Raw genomic sequence first — 21,769 nt, forward strand, 5'->3', positions numbered from 1 at the left:
GGAGAGAACGACAAGAGTTTGGGGACGGAAATTTTGTTTAGGGGGGTGTGGGGCAGAGCAAGAGGGGTAAGAATGGGTAATTAAGTGAGAATAGCGGGGATGAATGTGAAAAGATGACATGTTAGGGGAGAGGGAGAGGAAGAGAGTGAGTTTGGGTAGGGTGAGGGAGGACAGGAGTGAAAGCATGTGGCAGGTGACGATACAAGACAGAGGTATGATAGAGAGCATAGGCGCAGAGAGAGGAACGAAAGAACATGATAGATGGGAGAAACACACGTGACGAATCGTATAGCAATTAAAGCACTGACAAGGAGGAAGGATGTAGAGGACGTATAGAAAGAGTGAAGGAAAAAAAGGTGAACGAGTGAGAGTGAAACATGCACGAGGGAGTGAAAGGTATATGACAAAGGGCAGGGAAAAGGGAAATGAGAGGAGGTGGAAGGAGAGGAGATACACAAAGTACAAAAGGGGGGAAAAAAGGAAGGAAGTGGGATGGGGACGAAGGGAAGGGTGGATGGCAAGAGGGAGTGCAGTGAGGTACAGGGACTAAAGTAAATGGGCTGGCGGGAGAAAACGTCCAAAATAAAATTGCGTGTTCTGAAAAAAATAAGGAAAATGGGATAGAAAGACAAGGGGAGGGGAAACTGACATGGAAGAACAACAATGGACGATGAGCGAGCGAGCTAGCGTAAGCGAGAGAGAGAGAGAGAGAGAGAGAGAGAGAGAGAGAGAGAGAGAGAGAGAGAGAGAGAGAGAGAGAGAGAGAGAGAGAGAGAGAGAGAGAGAGAGAGAGAGAACGCCATGGATGGTAACCCTTACCATGTTACTGCCTGGAATGAAAAAAAAAACATATAAAACTAAGTTACACACACTAACTGTAGGTCGTACTATAAAAAACTTGGAAAGCAACACACTACGTACAACCTTTACTGCACAAGAAACTAAAAAGATGGCAAATAAACGTATGAACAAGCAAGCACAGGAAGTAAAAGAGATCTTAATCAGTGAATGGACGGAGCAGCGGAGGCAGCATGGAGCGTGTAATGCAGCAGCCTTGGGGAGGGATCCGGAGCAGCTCCCCCTGCAGCCAGACGCCAGACGAGCAGCACCCCAACCACTGAGCGACTCAGCCTGCCTCCCGTGCCGCCCCACCCACGCTGACACTATAGTCACCACTGTGCTTGTGGCGTGGTGGTGGATGTTGTGTTAGGCAGATTTGTGTAGGAGGAGACAAGATGTGTGTGTGTGTGTGTGTGTGTGTGTGTGTGTGTGTGTGTGTGTGTGTGTGTGTGTGTGTGTGTGTGTGTGTGTGTGTGTGTGTGTGTTTGTGCGCGCGCGCGATGGCGCAAGCATGCATGGATGAGCACACAGTATGATCAAATTTGCCCCGAAATAGTATATTCTAAGCGCTCAAGCAAGTCCACCTGCACCCACGCACACACGTACTGTACGTTCGCATGCATGCATTCGCACACGCACGTAAACACACACACACACACACACACACACACACACACACACACACACACACACACACACACACACACACACACACACACACACCGAAGTGATGGTGTTGGTTGTTCCCGTGGGATCACGGGACGGCGTCCGCTACTTCCATAGACAGTTTGGGATTCTGTGGATGAGTGACGCTCGGCGGCGAGTAAACAACACGCGTGGGTAAATCCTGATGCGGGAAGCGCTCTGAGCTGTGTGGCCGTTGTGGCCGTGTTGTCTGGGGCACGGGGGAAGGCCGCGTGTTCTCGTGAAGCTCCCCACTTTAACTAAATCACAGAACCTTCCGGCTTGTTATGGGCGATGCTCTCCCAGATAGGGTTTGGGGATTTAGTAGGTGTGAACACGGTGCGCCGGCACCACCACGGCCAGCGGAGCCGTGAGGCACGAGCCACTACTTTATCCTCGCCTACCGCGCCGGCTGCCCACTGAACTCCGTTGTTCCATTTGCTGTCTAGTAAGTGGTGGTCCGTTCCTGTCCAAAGATTACTAAAAACAGCAAATAGATAAAGAATGTAAAATGACAAATTACACAAATAACTAAAAAAAATAACAACAAAAGAGTGATTACACGCGTCTGCATACCAACCACGTGACTAGAGATATAATACCTGACAGACCTAGCAAGCTGATGCGTAAAAAAAAAAAAAAAAAAAAAATTACTCGTGAGACTCAAGGATCAGTTACCAGTTCACCACCCATAACTCATCAACCACGCCATGAAGGAGCGTGAACAATTATAATTTCATAATTCACCCTCCACACCATGGAGGATGAGCGGGCTATGAATGCTGTCTGCACCCACACACAGCAAATACATGAGGGAAGCTTCAGGCTCCCCATCCCACCTTCCTCTGAGCACGTTTCACGCCAAGCGACTAACGAGTTAATGCAGCTGTAGGTTGTATCGACGTGTTCGGCCCTCCCCTCGGCGGCTGACAGTGAAAGCAAGGCCAAGGCTATCACGGGCGCTTGTGGAGGAAATCTCACTTGAAGATGACGTGTGCCTTCCCCGGTAAGGCTCCTAACGATCATATGCCAGGTGAACGTCCTCAACAAGCATACACACTGAAGGCAAACGCTGACGGGCTGGTAAATAAGAACACGCCAATGAAGTGACTGCAGTGGAGGGATAGAAAGCCTGTCGGGTAAACACACCACTCTGGCAAAACAAACCTGACATGTATGGTGTATAAATAGAGAAACGAAAACACCATCGCATAGCAAGTAAACAAAGGAGCCAGCCAAGCAAGGAAGCGAGGAGGCAAACAGGCAGGTGAGCAACGCCATGACTAAACTGGCAGGCGAGTAAACGGTGGGTGAAGGAACCTAAACAAATGGCAGTAGGGAGGAAGGGCGGGGAGAAGGACGGACACAAGGGCACACACACACACACGCACGCACGCACACGCACATACCTGCAGGCAGATATGGCAGGTGATGTCTTCGTCCACCTCGTCGATGTAGTCGTACAGGTGTGGCTCGTGGGGCTGGTGTTGCTGCCCACACGTGCGGCAGTTACGGCGCCGCCCACACCGGCCGCCCACCCCACCCGCTTCGGGGGAGGCCTCCATACTGGCGCCCTCGGCTACACTACGCCGCGCCCATCACGTCTGCGGGAAGAATGGGGATGAATAAGAATGGTGGTGCTTATAGTTAGGGATGAAGTTGTAGTGGTATTAGTGGCGGTGGTGATATAGTAGTAGTAGTAGTAGTAGTAGTAGTAGTAGTAGTAGTAGTAGTAGTAGTAGTAGTAGTAGGAGTAGGAGTAGTAGGAGTAGTAAAAAGAAGAAGAAGAAGAAGAAGAAGAAGAAGAAGAAGAAGAAGAAAAAATCGCACACATTAATGGATCTCTAAGCCATCACTGTCACAAACCATCTATTATTTCTTGCATAACCGCACCAAACGTAACTACCAAGTACACTCTCCTATCCCATTCCTTCATAAAATACTAATTGCCACTGTGATGTACAAAACATTGAGATGATGTACGGTGTTAACAGAAAAAATGGGTGTCTGGGAGAGTGACTAGGTGGTGGTGGTGGTGGTGGTGGTGGTGGTGGTGGTGATGATGTTGGTGGCATCAGCAACAACAGCAATAGTGGTAGTAGTAGTACTAGCAGTAACTTTATTAAAAAAATAACAATAAATAATAATAATAATAATAATAATAATAATAATAATAATAATAATAATAATAATAATAATAATAATAATAATAATAATAATAACAATAATAATAATAATAATAATAAAACAATAATATGATAAAAGTAATAATACTATAGAGGCAAAAACATTCCTCTCTCTCTCTCTCTCTCTCTCTCTCTCTCTCTCTCTCTCTCTCTCTCTCTCTCTCTCTCTCTCTCTCTCTCTCTCTCTCTCTCTCTCTCTCTCTCTCTGCCTCATGACGCAAGCTTCTACTTCTTCCTCTCCTAAACCATTCCAACACCGCCCTCCTCCCCCCCCCTCTCTCTCTCTCTCTCTCTCTCTCTCTCTCTCTCTCTCTCTCTCTCTCTCTCTCTCTCTCTCTCTCTCTCTCTCTCTCTCTCATTAGTGGATCAAGGAGGGAAGCAAAGTCGAACCGTATTCCCTCAGGAGCAAACACAGTTAAGCGTGCGGGATTGGCCGGCAGGAGTGGACAGCAGGATAGCACATGTACCCCACACCGCCACACGCCACCACACTCACTAAGATCGCAGGCTGTAATCAGAAACGCTTTGCTCTCACCACACTATTTTCCAAGGCCACACACATAATTAGCCGGTTTCTCAAGAGTGTATCTCCTGTTAATAACGAAGAATTCATGTCGATCTGTCACAAGAACCCCCAAAGAAAACATCCTTTAATACTCGTGTAATTTCAACTACAGCCTTTGGTGGAATATAGGGGAGGTGCACCGTAGAAGTGTTTCAATATATGTTCCTACAGCACCAACAGCGGCTCCCCGTAACACACGACTCCCACGCCAACACGTAAAAGAGGAGTCAGTAATAAAAATAACCTTGTGTACATCTAATTGCCTCAAGTCTGCGTGGTATTATATGACCTTACGAGTTTTCTGTACTGTTGTAAATGATGAAAATGAAATTCTATGTAATGTCGTGGTGAGAGAACAAAAGCGTTTCTGAATAAGGGTCTTACTTATACCACGTTCGCTAACCAGAAACCATAAACGGACTTACGAGTACCTTTCAACCTTCCTGTCTCTTAAGTGGACTTTACGATGAACGGAAAATATAGAGCTCGAGAGAATATCCGTAGATAAACTGTGTAAATCCGGACCATGACCCTATGATATTAATACTCTCTCTCTCTCTCTCTCTCTCTCTCTCTCTCTCTCTCTCTCTCTCTCTCTCTCTCTCTCTCTCTGTGCAAACCTCACCTATTTTGCGCAGTGGAAAGCATCGCAAGGGAAGACAGCAGATAAAAGAGAAGAAAGGGCGAGGAATACCTGACTGTCTGGCGTGAGGAAGTGAGGGACAAAAGGAAGCCAGCAGACAGACAGGTAGCCTCATTAATCTAGACACAGGTGTGGAGGCGAAGAAGGCGCACCAAGAAGAGGCTTAGGAATCTTTACCTTGTCACCTTGTTAGCTTCCATCACCTCTCTCTCTCTCTCTCTCTCTCTCTCTCTCTCTCTCTCTCTCTCTCTCTCTCTCTCTCTCTCTCTCTCTCGTCCATAACACCACCTGGGAAATATTCAGGGGCGGAGTGGTGAGAGACGGCTCAGTCGTTACCGTGACCTAAAGCCTCCACTCTCCCTCCCTCTCCCTCTCCTCCTCTCTCACTCTCCCTCCCATGGTCGTAAAGAGGGTAGGTGAAGGGCGGCGGGGGTGAGGGAACAGAGCAGGGAGGGAGGAGGCAGGAGAGATCGGTCAGGGTGAAGGACGAGGTGAGAGGGAAGGAAGGCAGAGAAAGGAAGAGGAAAGAAGAGTTGGAAAAGAGGAGAAAGGGAGAGGAAAACTGGTCGATTGCTGATGACTACGGCCGTGAAATGACTCTTGCTTGGCCCTAAATAATGAAATGATCTCAGTTTGTAGGAGGAGGAGGAGGAGGAGGAGGAGGAGGAGGAGTGCAGAGTAGGGAGGAGGGAGAGGGGGAATGAGGGAGAGAACCACAATATATAGGAAGGGGAGAACATAACGGCAAATTGGGATGAGAGAGAGAGAGAGAGAGAGAGAGAGAGAGAGAGAGAGAGAGAGAGAGAGAGAGAGAGAGAGAGAGAGAGAGAGAGAGAGAGAGAGAATGAATAGTGATGTAAGTGTACGGTGTGGCATGTCCTGTCTTCTCACAAACATGACGAGAATAACTCTCTCTCTCTCTCTCTCTCTCTCTCTCTCTCTCTCTCTCTCTCTCTCTCTCTCTCTGGAAATCCCAAACTTCTACACATCTGTCTATGATACAAACATCGTTTTTCTCTCTGCTTGAGACATTTCCTTTATCAATCGAATGTCACGACTTAACCTTGAAACGTTCTTCTGATCCGTTACCTTCCCACGAGCATCTCCAGTGTGTGTGTGTGTGTGTGTGTGTGTGTGTGTGTGTGTGTGTGTGTGTGTGTGTGTGTGTGTGTGTGTGTGTGTGTGTGTGTGTGTGTGTGTGTGTGTGTGTGTGTGTGTGTGTGTGTGTGTGTGTGTTGTTGGTTGATGGGTGAGCTAATGAGGGGATGAGTGTGACATTTAACGGCTAGACAAAATGCGAAAGCTAAAAGTGACTAGGACATGGTTGAAGGTCGTAATGCTAGTTATTAATAGAGGTAGAATTAAAGGATCTTCACGGTAAAGATAGCAAGACTTGGGAAAACTATAGAAGACTGTGGCCCGTGTTTGCATTTGGTTTTCATCAAGACTATTTTCAGAGGCTACGTTAGTGATTCATTGGGTTCTCGTGAATGCTTTGCTCTTTCGGGAATATCCTGATCGAATCATCACTACAATTGTATAAACACCCTTGAAAACCTGAATAACATCCACGGCCGCCTGTTCAAAGCAGTCGAGATGAGGCGCTGAAAGATTTAAGAATATGGACTTGTAGGTAATATATGATGCATGGTAGTGTGTGTGAAAGTATGTAACTCTCAATAACCAGACACTTACACCCACACCATGCTAGGATTTGAGAGTGTGGATTGAGAGCGCTAAGTAGACTGTATGAATTCAGAGCGCCTCTTGGATTGAGAGTTTGGTAAGGGTCGGAGGGCGTCGCATAACTCGGAAGTGGATAAACATGACGCACTTATGGCCTTTGTGTAACGTTGGCCTCGTCAGGGTCACGGGAAGTGGAAGTGATACATGTTTTCATTATGTACCCCAGTAGAAAAAAAGATCCATTTATTCGTAATTAATAGGACACTTCATTGTTTAGAGAGCAGAGGGTGAAATACTCCCATGCAGCGGTCACGTCACTGCTCAGCTTCCGACCCATGTGTCCGTGTGGAGGTTCTCGCATTCATTCAGTTTTGTCCATTTTGTGTCATGTTGGTTCAGCTGACACACACACACACATACACACACACACACACACACACACACACACACACACACACACACACACAGAGAGAGAGAGAGAGAGAGAGAGAGAGAGAGAGAGAGAGAGAGAGAGAGAGAGAGAGAGAGAGAGAGAGAGAGAGAGAGAGAGAGAGAGAGAGAGAGAGAGAGAGAGAGAGAGAGAGAGAGAGAGAGAGAGAGAGAGAGAGAGAGAGAGAGAGGATCATAAGAATTTAGTTTTGTCCATTTTGGGTCATATTGATTCAATTCATGCGCACACACACATCCATCTATAATCATAAGACTAAGTAAACACGTATGGAATCTGTACGAGTCAGGTCACGAATTTTCACAAAGCAGCTCCAATCTCCTTACAACTTCTACCTACGTCTGAAAATCAAGTAGCAGTACACTAATTTCGAAATGATGTGGCAGTCGTTCAGCTACATAATGTTTATAAAATTTCCTTCTGTCTTTGTTCCTTGCGTTACACTGGGCGCCTTCTCCTCATGGCAAAAAACAACAGGAGCATCAGCAACAACAACAACACGAACTACAAGAAATAACAAAAACAATAATGATACTACTACTACTACTACTACTACTACTACTACTACTACTACTAATAATAATAATAATAATAATAATAATAATAATAATAAAAATAATAATGATAATGATGATAACAATAACAATAACTACTACTACTACTACTACTACTACTACAATAAACAACAATAACAACAAAATACAAAGACGGGTAATCCTCATTTCCCAACATGTCTGCTGCTAGCGACGTGTCATCACCTGTCCCCCCCAAACTCTCCACCTCTCCACCACTCCCCTTTTTCCTTCTCCCAATCCCCAAAAAGCACCGGACGCGCCTCCGTAGCGACACAACAGTTTCAGGAGAGGCTGCGACAAGGCCTGACTGACGTTGTCCCCTTCCTGACACCCACGTAAGTTAGCCCGTCTGTTTCTTTTTGTTTTTTCATCCATCAGTATTCGAATAAGTTCAATACAATCATACCTGAGTGCCGTATTCGGAAACGCTTTGCTTTCTCTCTCTCTCTCTCTCTCTCTCTCTCTCTCTCTCTCTCTCTCTCTCTCTCACCAGGACTATTTTCAAAAGTTTTTCAAAAGTTCTCAAAAGTGTTTCTCCCGTTGATGACGTAAAAATCTTGTTATTCTGTCACTAGAACCGTAAAAACACCATTAAAACCGGTGTAACTTTAGCTGTTAGAGCCTTTTGAAAGGAGTTTCAGAATATGGTCCTCGGTGAGTCCTAAGGTGTACTGTTAATCTTCATGTATAGTCGGAGTGCTAGCAGTAATAACATGTATTACGAGTGGTGTTGCACTACTATTACTACCACTTACTTTTACTGTCACCACTACGCCATTATGGATAAGTGAGATGGTAATAACAGTAGTAGTAGTAGTAGTAGTAGTAGTAGTAGTAGTAGTAGTAGTAGTAGTAGTAGTAGTAGTAGTAGTAGTAGTAGTAGTAGCAGTAGCAGTATACTCTGTTCGAAAACCTTAGAAATAAATGCCCCTCCTCTTTGGTGGGGCATCTCCGTTCTCGCCTCTCATTGGGTGGGGCATTTCCGTTCTCGCCTCTTACTGCGTGAGGGAATTCAGTAAAAGCGTGCACTCTACAGGGCTTTATTGTTTCTTTAACAACACATCATCAGTTTCCTTTGGCAGAATCAAAGTGATCATTTCATCATCATAAGTGTCTTATAACTGGAGCATAAAAGTCAAGTAAATTTCTTGAAGAGTCTAAGTAAAACATGGTAGTAAAATTCTGCGTGAGCGAGAGAATGAAATGAGTTAACCCATAGCCCCTGCGACCCATTTGAGGTCAAACATACAAATCGTGACCCGAGAGGATCGAATAGAATCCCAGGGACAACACCGCCACCGACCATACCAACGCCTTCAGGCTAGGTGGTTGGGTGGCAGGAACATTGTTGCCACGTCACAATTTGTCCATAAAATGTATTGCTTAAAATAAGTTTTGCGTATTATTTCCTGGTGCATTATTGATTTCACTGTAAAGTGTCTGACTGAAAGAACATATTATGCAACATTAGAATACACACAATGAATTCAGGTAGGGAACGGTGCAGAAATAAGTGGCAGAACCGGGCAGGGCAGGCCAGGGATGTTCCAGGTCAAAATGTGATTTTCTTTAAGTGTGTGTGTGTGTGTGTGTGTGTGTGTGTGTGTGTGTGTGTGTGTGTGTGTGTGTGTGTGTGTGTGTGTGTGTGTGTGTGTGTGTGTGTGTGTGTGTGTGTGTGAGAGAGAGAGAGAGAGAGAGAGAGAGAGAGAGAGAGAGAGAGAGAGAGAGAGAGAGAGAGAGAGAGAGAGAGAGAGAGAGAGAGAGAGAGAGAGAGAGAGAGAGAGAGAGAGAGAGAGAGAGAGAGAGAGAGAGAGAGAATTTACCATAGGTGGGTTCTCAAATAAGGGACTATGATTACCGTGTGGAGTGTGGTAGGAGCAGTGGTATATGTAATGGTACTAGTAGTAATGGTAGTAGTGGTAGAGGCAGTAGTAGAATAGTTATAATAAAATAATAACGATAGCAACAGCAGCAACAACAACAACAACAACAACAACAGTATATCTCATGTCCACACCCGGCAGCGTTTACGAAGCGTGACAACCCCTGGGAAAGGCAGGATGAAGGCGGCGGTGTGCATGCTGCTGCTGTCAGGACTGCTGGCGAGCCTGGCGGACGGATACTCGGTCAAGACTTTGTAAGTAACATCTTCCTTCGTATTCAGGTAAACTGGACACTCAGGAATATATTGATGACTAGACCACTTCCACTGGTTACTATCATTTCCTGTACCTCGCCCGCTGATCTAAGAAGGAGCTGGTTCTCAAAATAGAATGGTAGATGAACGAGACTTAGTAATTAGGTTATCAGTGGTGAGTCATTAAAGAGCCGAAAAGACGACTAAACAAATTTATCTCTCATACAGGGACTGCCACGTGTAGGCCTGATGGCTTCTTTCACTTCTTTCAGCTTCCCTTATTTCTTATGTTCTTTAAAAATTTATGGTATCTCTTATAGAAGGACTGCCACCTGTAGGCCTGATGGCTTCTTTCAGCTTCCCTTATTTCTTATGTTTTTATGTTTTAATCTTGATAAAGTCAATCTAGATGATGATGTTTGGGGATTCTGGGGATGAGGGTAAGAACAGTATAACACAGCCTCTAAAACATAACAATGATAAAACAGTCATCCATGCACTCGAAGTGAAAGATCCTGAAGCTTAGAATTGGGCTTTAAACTTGAAACGCGTATGTTTAAACTCATTCTTGCAACGTATATGTTTAAATAAGTCACGGTGGTTGAAAGTAACGGTTGAAGTTAATGCAACACATGTAAGTGTAGCTACGTAGGTAAGAAGCACGAAAGATGAGGGTAATGAGGCGACACTTTCTACCTGCACAGACCCAACACTGACGCATGCATTTAAGAATCGCAACCAGTAAATAAGACGATAGCAATGGTAATAATAATAATAATAATAATAATAATAATAATAATAATAATAATAATAATAATAATAATAATAATAATAACCTTAATAACGTGGTTCCTGCAAATACGCAACCAAGGATCACATCTAAAAATCAATTGTAATAAACAAAATTAATACAAACAAAAGTACGAAAGAAGCACAATTAGAAAGTAAAAAGAAAAGTGCTAATAAATTATAAACACAGTACATAAATGCGATCCGCGCTATATACTTATCAAGGTTTGGAGAGAGAGAGAGAGAGAGAGAGAGAGAGAGAGAGAGAGAGAGAGAGAGAGAGAGAGAGAGAGAGAGAGAGAGAGAGAGAGAGAGAGAGAGAGAGAAATCTATTTTAATCGTGGACTAAAGTATTTAAGTTCACCAAAACCTTAAAAAATAAAAAAAATCTCTAGTGAATTTACGATCACAACATTCCTTTCATATACACATTTCTTTATACCATTTCCTACTTTTTTTTTCACTTTCATGTATTTACCTCGTCTATTTCACTTTCTAAATTTCTCTCAACCGCGTTTTATTTATTCTTATTCATTTCGCAACATTCACAGTCTATTTTGTTTGTGTGCGCCAGGTTTAGGTAAACAATAAATATAGACACCACAGTACGCCCCACCTGGCAGCATATCGCCTCACAGCCACTACACAATGGTTGACCCATAGCAGGTGCAGCAGGGAGAGGATGTGAAGGGGCGATAACACACGAGAGGATGAGGGGTGCTACACTGGAGTCGTGAGGAGGGACAGAGGGACGAAGAGATGCGGAGAGGAGAGGGGACTTGGGTATGGGGTGTGTGTGTGTGTGTGTGTGTTTCAGTTATTACGTGCAGGATAATCACACACGGCCGTTTCAACGTTTACAAACCGTTACTGTTGTGTTTTCACGACAGCCAAACTTGCCCGAGCACTGAATTAGAGTTACGCCAACACCTGACACACACACACACACACACACACACACACACACACACAACCTGACGATACTATTGCCTTGGCGTCTCTTACTCGCACGCCTCACACTATAAATTCAACATTGTATATTTTTTAAAAGCCAGTTATATTATTGCGGTGACAACTTAATTATACCATATCATAATGCAAAGAAAAACGTATAAGCTAATGACGAAAATGGTTAAAATAAATGCTGTTGTGTAGGTTACCTTCCGTGTATAATTACTTGGTCTGTCATATTATTCTCTCGCAATGCCACGCGTGGTTTCTGAAACACTCCGGGATGTTACCTCAACGTTTTTATGACGTTAGTGAACTTAAGTGATAGTTTAACATGGATTCTACATCACTAAGTGCAAAAAAACACCTATGAGAGTCACATGTTCTAGGGGGAAGTTAACGTGGTTTACATAATTTTAGTGAACTTTAGTTTAACGAGGCACTTAAAGGGGAAAAACACCCATGAGAATCTCACTAATCTCACTTAACACGTATAAGGTTATTTATTTATTTATTTTTTTTCTTGTGAGAATCTAAAGCGTTTAAAAATACGTTGATAAAAATGCTTTTGCACACTGACCATAACCAAATACTGCATTCTTCGTGTGTATTTTCCCGCCTAATTCTGATGGCTACCCCGAGTCTATGGGTGGAGTGTCAAGCACCGAGTCGGAATCAAGACCAGATGGGCTTCGTATATTCGCGGATTGCAATGCTTTCCACTAAAACACCACAATGTCCTGCAATACTGTCGTTATACCCCTGTGCACTTTGCTGAGTATTGTGGTGGAAGAATCTCTCTCTCTCTCTCTCTCTCTCTCTCTCTCTCTCTCTCTCTCTCTCTCTCTCTCTCTCTCTCTCTCTCTCTCTCATAAAAACATGAGAACATTAGAAATAAGGGAAACTGCAAGAAGCGACCAGGCTTATACGTGGCAGTCCCTGTTACACACACACACACACACACACACACACACACACAATTACTACCGAAGAAAAAGAATGAATGTCAGAGTGAGGGAGTCGATGAGCCACTGAGAGAGAGAGAGAGAGAGAGAGAGAGAGAGAGAGAGAGAGAGAGAGAGAGAGAGAGAGAGAGAGAGAGAGAGAGAGAGAGAGAGAGAGAGAGAGAGAGAGAGAGAGAGAGAGCTTTCGCTTTAACGAGGTAACGGTATGTAAACCATGAGATTGCAGCGATTATCCTACAGTGTTTAACGAGAGAGAGAGAGAGAGAGAGAGAGAGAGAGAGAGAGAGAGAGAGAGAGAGAGAGAGAGAGAGAGAGAGAGAGAGAGAGTCCAAGCCCTTACCAGCGATAACGGAGCCACTTATGAGTATAGCCTGTATGAAAAACGTATAATGTATAAGGTCAACTGAGCCCACCACCACCAAATGACAGACACGTTCAATACAAGCACAATTTTCTTTTCTTTTCTTTTTTTCATACGTAAACTATCCGTGTTAAGGGTATAAGAAACACAACTTCTAAATCCCTTTTTTTTTTATCTCTACGTATGTTGTTGTTTTAGTATAAATGATAGAGAGAAGCAAAGGTGAGGCTTGGATTTGTGTATGCACGGAAGTCTGTATAAGTGCTGAAATTTTTAGAGAGATCCACTTTCTTAATCATTTCTGTGCTTTATTGTTTGAATCTATGGATGTCCCAACCTACAAGCAAACATCTGTTAAGGTTAAATAATTCGTTGAGCCTGTTTCCATTAAGACTTAGCCTATTACAGCTAAGTTGCCGTTAAATAATAACGACTGCTCTTCGTAACCTAAACATTTCAATAATAAAATATACGTCAATAAATAATAAAAAAATATACATCTAATATAGCCATATATATTTGGACAGTTCATTAAATACCCATTCCCTTTTATATCGATATGTTCCGACCTTCTAGAATTGTTCAGCGAAACTTAACAAAAATTTGTTTCTTTATTAACATAGTTAAACCTTTGTGGATGACTTTGTTTGCTAACTAAAAATAAAAAAAAAAGTTCCGTCTTAGATTTTCGTGCTCGTCTAATCTTTTTTTTTTTTTTCAGCGCTCACTGATGCTAATTTTACTCCTTTAGTGATGTAAATGTTCTCACTTACCCTTCTCACACATCTCATACATCATTTGGCTTCACCTGCACTGTGGCGGTAGGAAACAACGGATCGACTCACCCGTGCAATGATCAACGCATTCCCTCCCCCAGCCTTGCCCAGTGGCAGGCCGTTCATTGTCGACGACAGCACGGAGGAAGGAGACTCGAGGATCTCCAACGAAGATCCTGACTGGACGCCCTCAAAGAGCCAGGAGTGTCACGAGCACTATGAGTGAGGCTCTCGTTTATGGAGTAGTATGAGAGAGAGAGAGAGAGAGAGAGAGAGAGAGAGAGAGAGAGAGAGAGAGAGAGAGAGAGAGAGAGAGAGAGAGAGAGAGAGAGAGAGAGAGAGAGAGAGAGAGAGAGAGAGAAGCAAGGATGAAACGTATATACTGGAAATGAAAGAAGTATGTACGATAGTAATATTTAGTGGGAGAGAGGGAGGACGGAAGAGCGGAAAAGAAGGAAGAGAGGGAGAGAATGATAGATAAGTGTTAGGTTAACGATACGACGAGAAGCGAAAACCAGAGTTAACTATAAAGAAAACAAGCATATCGGTCACCAGGAATGTAACTTCACCCCTAGATTCTTTCATTTTGGCAAACACTACTCTCCTAAAAGCCATCAATAAATTAGAGGAATTAAGAGTGAAGACTGAGGGACGAAACAAACAGAACAGTGGACGTGAGAGAAGGACGTTACTCTATTTTTCATCATGACTACAGAAAATTGATTAGTCATACATAAGAAGGTAACACAAGAAATAAGGGAAGCTGCAAGAAGCCATCAGGCCTACACGTGGCAGTCCCTGTATGAAACATACCTACATACTTCCACCTATCATCCCCATCCATAAATTTGTCTAATCTTCTCTTAAAGCTCCCTAATGACTTACCACTAACAACTTGATTACTGAGTCCTACCATTCTATTTGAGAACCAGTTTCTTCGTTATCTCTTTAAACCTAAATTTTTCAAGCTTAAACCCGTTATTTCTTGTTCTGTCCAGGTTACTGAAACGTTTTATCTTCACCTCCCTGACCTAGAAAATAAACCCACACCAACACGTAGGAGCATCTTGTTGCTAGACCCATAAATAAAAGATCCTAGGAAATCCTGAAGTTGGCTTATCTCTCGTGTTTACTACCAAGACATTTCCTATCCGCCGTGTTGTAAGCTTGACAGGACTATCTGTTTTCATTTCCTCCAAAATACTATGAAGCAACACCTTTCTCTCACACCTGTCCCCAGTATGTCTGAAATATACCTAGCAAGCGAGACAGCTTTAAGTAATATGTCACTCCACTATTAGTTGATACTGTAAAAGCAGTATGTAGGAGCACTGGCTTGTGCTGGTCAACTGGCTCTTTGCATTCCCTATTTTTCGATTTTCTTTTCCTTATGTAGCGTTCTCCCTTGTGCTTGTAGTCTCGGGGCGGAGTACGGTGGGTCACGAGACTCCCTTTCTTAATCATAAGCAACTCCTCGGTTCACTTCATAAACTGTATGTAGTAGTAGTAGTAGTAGTAGTAGTATAAGAACTCTTCCTTACTCCCACGCTGATGTCAACCCGTTCATTACTCTAAATATGTTTCAGTTTCGTCATCAAGACAAAGCAACGTTTTATGAAAGGAGTGACACTTCAGAGTACATTGTTAGAAGGCACTGCACTGAGCAAATCCAAATGCTCTAATTCAAGATTCGTTTAATTATTTTCATTACTTTACCTACTGGGGTATATATTTTTTTGTTTTTTCAGATCAATTTCACAGATACCAAGACGTAGTAATTGTGATGCTTTAGGCCTGTGACTGCTATGGCTTCTCATTCTCCTTGAAAAATAGTCTGCTACAAGTTTCAAGCCAAAGTTCGAAAGAGCCACTCACAGGTAAAGGGAGTGGCCAGTTAGTTCAATCGCCGAAGTGTTTGTAGTTTCATTCTTCGTGTAGTAAAAATCATCAAAGTCAAGCAGTCACGAACAGTCAAAGGCATAAAACAACAGTGGCGAAGTATTCTCTCTTGAGCACACTCCTCCCCTACATCCCATCCGTCCCATACGTCACCTCTATGCCAGTAAGATGCGGAAGACCGATTACTCCGTGTGCTGACTTATACATACCCTTGTTCCATGACGGGATAAAACAACAGTGGTACAAGTATTCACCCTTAAGCACGCTTCTCCCTCACTCCTTATTCGTCACTTGGCTTCATCTCTATCCAAGTAAGAGACGGAAGATCGATTACTCCATGCACTACACATCCTCCTCCCCTGCCTTGCTTCATGACAGGATAAAAACAACAGTGGTACAAGTATTCTCCCTTAAGCATACTCCTCCCTCACACCCTATCTGTCATTTGGCTTCATCTCTATCCCAGTAAAAGACGGGGGATGGATTACACATTGCACTTATTTACACATTCCTTCTCCTGCCTTGCTCCGTAACAGGCCGTTCCTTGTCGACGACAGCACGGAGGAAGGAGTCTTGTGGTCTTCCAACGATGACCCTGACTGGAGGCCCTCAGATAGCCAAGAAGACTTCAGGTAAGCTTTCCAGTTCAGAGGACCAAATGGAATCACGAAAGATAAAAGATGTAGGTCACTGATACGAGAGAGAGAGAGAGAGAGAGAGAGAGAGAGAGAGAGAGAGAGAGAGAGAGAGAGAGAGAGAGAGAGAGAGAGAGAGAGAGAGAGAGAGAGAGAGAGAGAGAGAGAGAGAGAATGTAGTGTGGGAGGAAGGGATGAGGGAATTAAGTAAAAGAAAATATGAAGGAACGAAAAAGAAATATGGTTGCGACTAAAATTTGTTTATTTATGCAGCGATGAAGATGACAACTACAGCCACGAGAATTTCTACGATAGCCGGGAGGACCCATATAGCCAGGAGGACCTATATAGTCGGGAGGAACCATACAGCCGGGAGGACCCATATAGCCAGGAGGAACCATACAGCCTGGAGGACCCACATAGCCAGGAGGACATCTACGACAGCCGGGAATACCATCCCTTCCCTGATGTTACCGTGCCGAAAGCTGAATATGTGACTGGTGGTGGCCTGCAGCAACAACTCAGGTAAGCTTCTCTCTCTCTCTCTCTCTCTCTCTCTCTCTCTCTCTCTCTCTCTCTCTCTCTCTCTCTCTCTCTCTCTCTCTCTCTCTCTCTCTCATACCTCACTTGCTAACCATCCATTTTTCTCACCTTCCTCTCCATCTCTTCCTCACTTCTGCCCTGCCTTTCTCTTCAGGTGGTGCCATGTTTACTTGTGATCGCTCTTCTGTAGTCATTATTCTGGTAAAAATAGTGCATTTCAGCTTATGTGTCACGTCTAAGGAGACTAGAAAGGACTTACTAGGGATGCAGCGGTATTTAATGAAGAATATGAAGTGTGTGTGTGTGTGTGTGTGTGTGTGTGTGTGTGTGTGTGTGTGTGTGTGTGTGTGTGTGTGTTCTAGATGAAATATGAGGGAAAGCTTCACCTCATAATTCTCTACTACTGAATATTTTAGCAATGAGAACAATTTGTTTCCTCTACAATAAACCCAAAGTGGGCTACGAATCCCCTCCTCTCAACAGAAGCCTCAAATCCACATCAGCTTGATGCTAAGTAAACCATTTCCCTGGTTACTGTGATTTCCTGTACTTCCCTCGCTGATCTGGGTAGGAACTGATTCTCAAATAGAGTGGCAGATGAATGTCAAAGACTCTAATCAGTTGTTAGTACGGAGTCATTAGGGAACTTTAAAAGATTAGACAAATTTGTGAATGTGGATAATAGGTGGAAATTTGTAGGTGTGCTTCATAAAGGGACTGCCATGTGTAGGCCTGATGGCTTCTTGCAGCTCCCCTTATTTTCTTACGTTCTTATGTTTTTTATCTGGCCATACCCTTTCCCGCCATAGGCCGTACCAGTATGTCAAGAGAAAAAGAGATGTACAACAGGTCTACCAGACACAGGGACAGGTGGTGCAGGTGCCGTACCCTTACCAGAACAAGCCGTACAGGTAAGGGTTTGGCAACCATAAAACCGTAAGACGTTTGGATGTCTTATGGTTACCTTTAACATGCTCTGGAAGCTGTTGGACTTGTTAACATTTCCATGACAAACTTAACAAGGATTCCGCGGTACCATTTATGGGGAAAAGCATCGTTAGAACTCTACTCATTACCTAAATGCTGGTTGAAAGTAATCCTTATGAGAGAGCAAAGAGTTTCATAACATGTAGTGTAAATAAATCTTCATGCGATCATTTTTTCAACACCCCCACATGAACCCTTTCAATGTTTTTTTTTCCCTTCACACTTTTCCCTAGCAGTATCACCTTCCAATGTTAATCTTTACTGACTAATCCCTCTACATTCCTGCACATTATTAAGTGTTCTAAATCTAATCAACTTTGTCTACCTCTTAGTCCTTTTTTTTATGAACTTATGTAAGGAATATTTTGTAAGTTAGTTTGTCCGGTGGTCTATGTAATTAGCTTTCATTAAGATCATGTGTCTGAATCTCTCCGCCACAGGCCCCCAAGAGTGAATGTGGGAGTGGAGCCGCTACTGCCTGTCGAGGGTCCACCGCAGCATGAAATAGCGGTGGGGGTAAAGCCAGAGGTAGCCAGAGGAGATGGAAGTGCTATTGGCAATTGGTGGAGGAGGGTAAGTATAATCATTCTCTCTCTTTATCTTCCTCTGTAATCTGTACTCGGTGCCCTTAATTAACACGCTCAATCATTTCCTCCTCCACACTAGTTGATGGAGGAGGGTAAGAAAAACGATTATTTCTCTCTATCTGCCTCTATGCTCAGTATCTGCATTTGTAATTTGTTATTGATGCCCATAACATGTTCACCAGTTTCCTCTTCTACAGTTCAGCGGGCGAGTAGAGAACACCTTCGAACACATCGGAGACAAGATTGAAGACATTGGCGAAGCATTGCACGAGGTGTGTCGCCCGTTCAGTTTTCTCATTGATTTTACCACATTTAAAACTTTTCAATGTCGTACTCCGCTCTCTCTCTCTCTCTCTCTCTCTCTCTCTCTCTCTCTCTCTCTCTCTCTCTCTCTCTCTCTCTCTCTCTTGGGATTTGGTGTCCGTCACATCTTTACTCCTCGCTCTCTTTTTTTCGTTCGCGTTACGTGTTTTCTTCTCACCCACCTTTCCTCTCGCACCTCTCCACTCTCAGTCCTACGTGCAATATTATGTAACTCACCCTTACACTTCTAATCTAACTTAACCTTCCCATTCTGTGTTTCTCTTGTCCCCCTCAAGACGTTCCACGGGCTGAAGGAGAAGGTGGCCCATGTAGTGGTGCGGTTCAAGGCATTGATGGTCAAGTTTGGCATCTTGATTCAGGAAGGTATCCGGTACTGTATACGAAGACTTGAACATTCCTACGACCAGGTAAGAGGGAATCTCATGATGGTACAAGGGATGTAACAAGGGTGACGAACAAAATCCTCAGGGTTAGAAACCAGGGCATGACAGGAAATAACGGCTTCAAGCTTGAAAGAAAAAAAAAACATTAAAATAAAAAATTAAGAAGACATTGGTTCTCAAATACAGTGATAGACGAATGGAATAGAATCAGTAATCACAGTTAGTACCGAGTCAATAGAGAAGCTTAAAAGAAGATTGGATAATTTCATGGATGAGGATAATAGGTGAAAATGGGTGGACATGTTTTCTACATGGACTGCCCAGCGTACGCCTTATTTCTTCTCGCTTGGATAAGTTTACAATAACAGGTGTCAAGCAACGCAGAAAGGTGTGTGCTAGCGAGGCCAGTGAATTACGATAAAAATGCATAATTACCATCTGGAATAATAATATAAAAAAAACTTTAAGTGCAACACGCTTTAATCACCTACTTTGACTTATAAATTAAAACTGCAATTCCCTCCCTCAATGTCAACTCGTCCCTAACTTTTCGTGACCTCACACAGGGAAAGCAGTTGTTAGTGATCGAGAAGCTGGAGAGGAAACTTCAAGAAGGGCACGCCGAAGTAGTCAAGTTCTTCCAAATTTTGGGAGAGAAGGTGAGAGAGAGAGAGAGAGAGAGAGAGAGAGAGAGAGAGAGAGAGAGAGAGAGAGAGAGAGAGAGAGAGAGAGAGAGAGAGAGAGAGAGAGAGAGAGAGAGAGAGAGAGAGAGAGAGAGAGAGAGAGAAACTTAAGTACGTAATTTTTTCAACTCCTTCCACTACCAACAGATCAACACATGGCGAGAGCAACACAGGTCGGAGAACATAGACGTTGGGTTGATAGACGTGCATGGACCAGGGGGTCAGAACCAGCAGACGTCGGGACAACACAACCAGGACATCGAGCAGCAAATGCCAAACTTTTACCAGGTAAGGCAGCGTAAGGAACACACCTGCCTGTAGAACCACAGTGATGGAGGGGGAAAAGTAGTAGTAGTAGTAGTAGTAGTGTATAAGAAAAAACCAAAGTAGCATCCATCAGTTGAAAGGCAGCAGCGGGATGAAGACTCAAAGTTCAGGCAGTACATAGTAAGCACAGGTGTCTCCCTTCCTCAGGATACCCAAGTCTTGTCTCAGCTCGACAAGTTGAGGGAGGAGGGCGTGCTGACCCAGAACGAGATCATCATACTGACGGAAGACCAAATCCAGCAGCAGCCGCAGAGCCAGCAAAACTACGATCAACAGCGCCAGACTCCGGTCAAACCTGAAGAACCTAAGTTTATTGAATTTCCAGAAAGCGAACGCTGATTTCCAGACACTTGACCATCTGAGGTTTTTTTGGCCAATGTTTTTGTCGTCTTTGCTGATTCCTTCGACAATCACCAGCTCCTTGATTTAATCATATACTGCTTAGGGTCAACTTTGGTTAACATTCAGAGCACTGTTAGAAATTTGTTTGCATAGACAAAAAAAAAGTTGTTAGGTTTATTTTGTTCTTTTTAATATACTACAGTATTTAAGGAGCTGCAGTAAAAAAAAATGTGTTTAAAAAGCCGTAAATGATTATGAAAACTTTGTCCCTCCGTGGAATGGTTTAGAATGTCAGTAGTTTGTTTTAATCTCTTGTCTCACTGTCACTTCTGCTGTGTCTCAGCTTTTATGCCTAGTGGATAAATATGACGACCAATACATATCCACCATTTACTGACTGACTGATTAACTGACTGACTGACTCAATAAATGAATGAAAGAATGAGTGTTTGAGTGACATAGCGACTGACTGACTGAATGACTGACTGAATGACCGACCGACCGACCGACCCACGGACTGAGTGAGTGAATGAGTGAGTGAGTGAGTGTGTGAATGAGTGACTTTCATAGGCTCAAATGTAGACTCATCTGCTGATCCACAATTGGTGTTCAGTTAAAAAATTTAGACTACCGTAAATTTTTCTCTGATGTTTCTGTTTGAAAGCAAATCAGAATAAAAACTTTTTGCTTTATTATTAACAAGTTTGACAATGACCTCCACTTATTATTTTGAAAGAAATGCTAGCTAATAATTCTCTCTCTCTCTCTCTCTCTCTCTCTCTCTCTCTCTCTCTCTCTCTCTCTCTCTCTCTCTCTCTCTCAAACCAGTCGTTCTATAAAGGTTTCACATACTAATAAGAATACAGAATATTAATAAATTGAGGAGAGAGGAGAAGAAGGATGATAAAACAATACATAAGACACAGACAAGTAAAATAAATAAATAAAACAGAATAAGACAAAGAAAAAAAGAAGAAAAGCAGAAAACAATATTCTCCCGTCATAAATAAACTAAAATTAAGCTGGACACGAAACAAAACCAAGAGTGAAAATGACGGTAAAAAGGAAGAAAAAAAAAAAAAGAAATATGCAAGAGAAACAACAACGACAAGAACCCCAACCCCAACAACAACAATAACAACAACAACAACAACAACAACAACAACAACAACAACAACTACTACTACTACTAATACTACTATTACTACTACTACTACTACTACTACTACTACTAACACTACTACTAATACTTACACTACAAGGGTACTGAGGTCGCCGATCAATACACTGAATAAGCGTCTGCCATTATTACTGGTTATCGGAAAACGTATTGACAACTTTAAATCCTAGAATAATACTTAAAAAAAGATAATGAACACACACGTCAGCAGAATATTATTAAATGAGGTTGTTTTCTCTCTCTCTCTCTCTCTCTCTCTCTCTCTCTCTCTCT

At 43.2% G+C, this 21,769-nt stretch overlaps 2 protein-coding genes across 5 annotated transcripts in view; one reads left to right on the forward strand and one right to left on the reverse strand.

The window, feature by feature from the left end:
• The window catches only part of LOC135109547 (ligand of Numb protein X 2-like), a 62,599-nt gene that overhangs the window by 21,116 nt on the left and 19,714 nt on the right, over positions 1-21,769 (reverse strand). For all 3 annotated transcript variants that reach the window (XM_064020964.1, XM_064020975.1, XM_064020955.1), the window contains exon 2: positions 2,934-3,128. In XM_064020964.1, the coding sequence (XP_063877034.1) occupies positions 2,934-3,089 (156 nt within the window). In that variant the 5' untranslated portion in view covers positions 3,090-3,128. The remainder of the gene's footprint in view (positions 1-2,933; positions 3,129-21,769) is intronic.
• On the forward strand, positions 7,803-21,011 carry LOC135109554 (uncharacterized). 2 transcript variants are annotated; one of them, XM_064020983.1, is made up of 11 exons: positions 7,803-7,962; positions 9,652-9,764; positions 16,042-16,137; positions 16,414-16,665; positions 17,493-17,594; positions 18,111-18,243; positions 18,455-18,529; positions 18,857-18,988; positions 19,531-19,623; positions 19,795-19,935; positions 20,122-21,011. In XM_064020983.1, exons 2-11 carry the CDS (start codon positions 9,688-9,690, stop codon positions 20,311-20,313), a joined length of 1,293 nt encoding a protein of 430 aa, XP_063877053.1. In that variant the 5' UTR covers positions 7,803-7,962; positions 9,652-9,687; the 3' UTR covers positions 20,314-21,011. The 2 variants fall into 2 exon arrangements, with proteins under 2 accessions (XP_063877053.1, XP_063877061.1); XM_064020991.1 differs by lacking the exon at positions 17,493-17,594.

The sequence above is a fragment of the Scylla paramamosain genome, chromosome 2 (genome assembly GCF_035594125.1).
Source record: "Scylla paramamosain isolate STU-SP2022 chromosome 2, ASM3559412v1, whole genome shotgun sequence".
NCBI lineage: Eukaryota > Metazoa > Arthropoda > Malacostraca > Decapoda > Portunidae > Scylla > Scylla paramamosain.

Bases quoted from the DNA above. Each gene is read 5' to 3' on its own strand.
- LOC135109554 (XM_064020983.1), top strand. From the start codon at position 9,688: ATGAAGGCGGCGGTGTGCATGCTGCTGCTGTCAGGACTGCTGGCGAGC. The intron at 18,530-18,856 runs GTGTGTCGCCCG...GTCCCCCTCAAG, and splicing joins TTGGCGAAGCATTGCACGAG to ACGTTCCACGGGCTGAAGGA. The intron at 19,624-19,794 runs GTGAGAGAGAGA...CACTACCAACAG, and splicing joins TCCAAATTTTGGGAGAGAAG to ATCAACACATGGCGAGAGCA.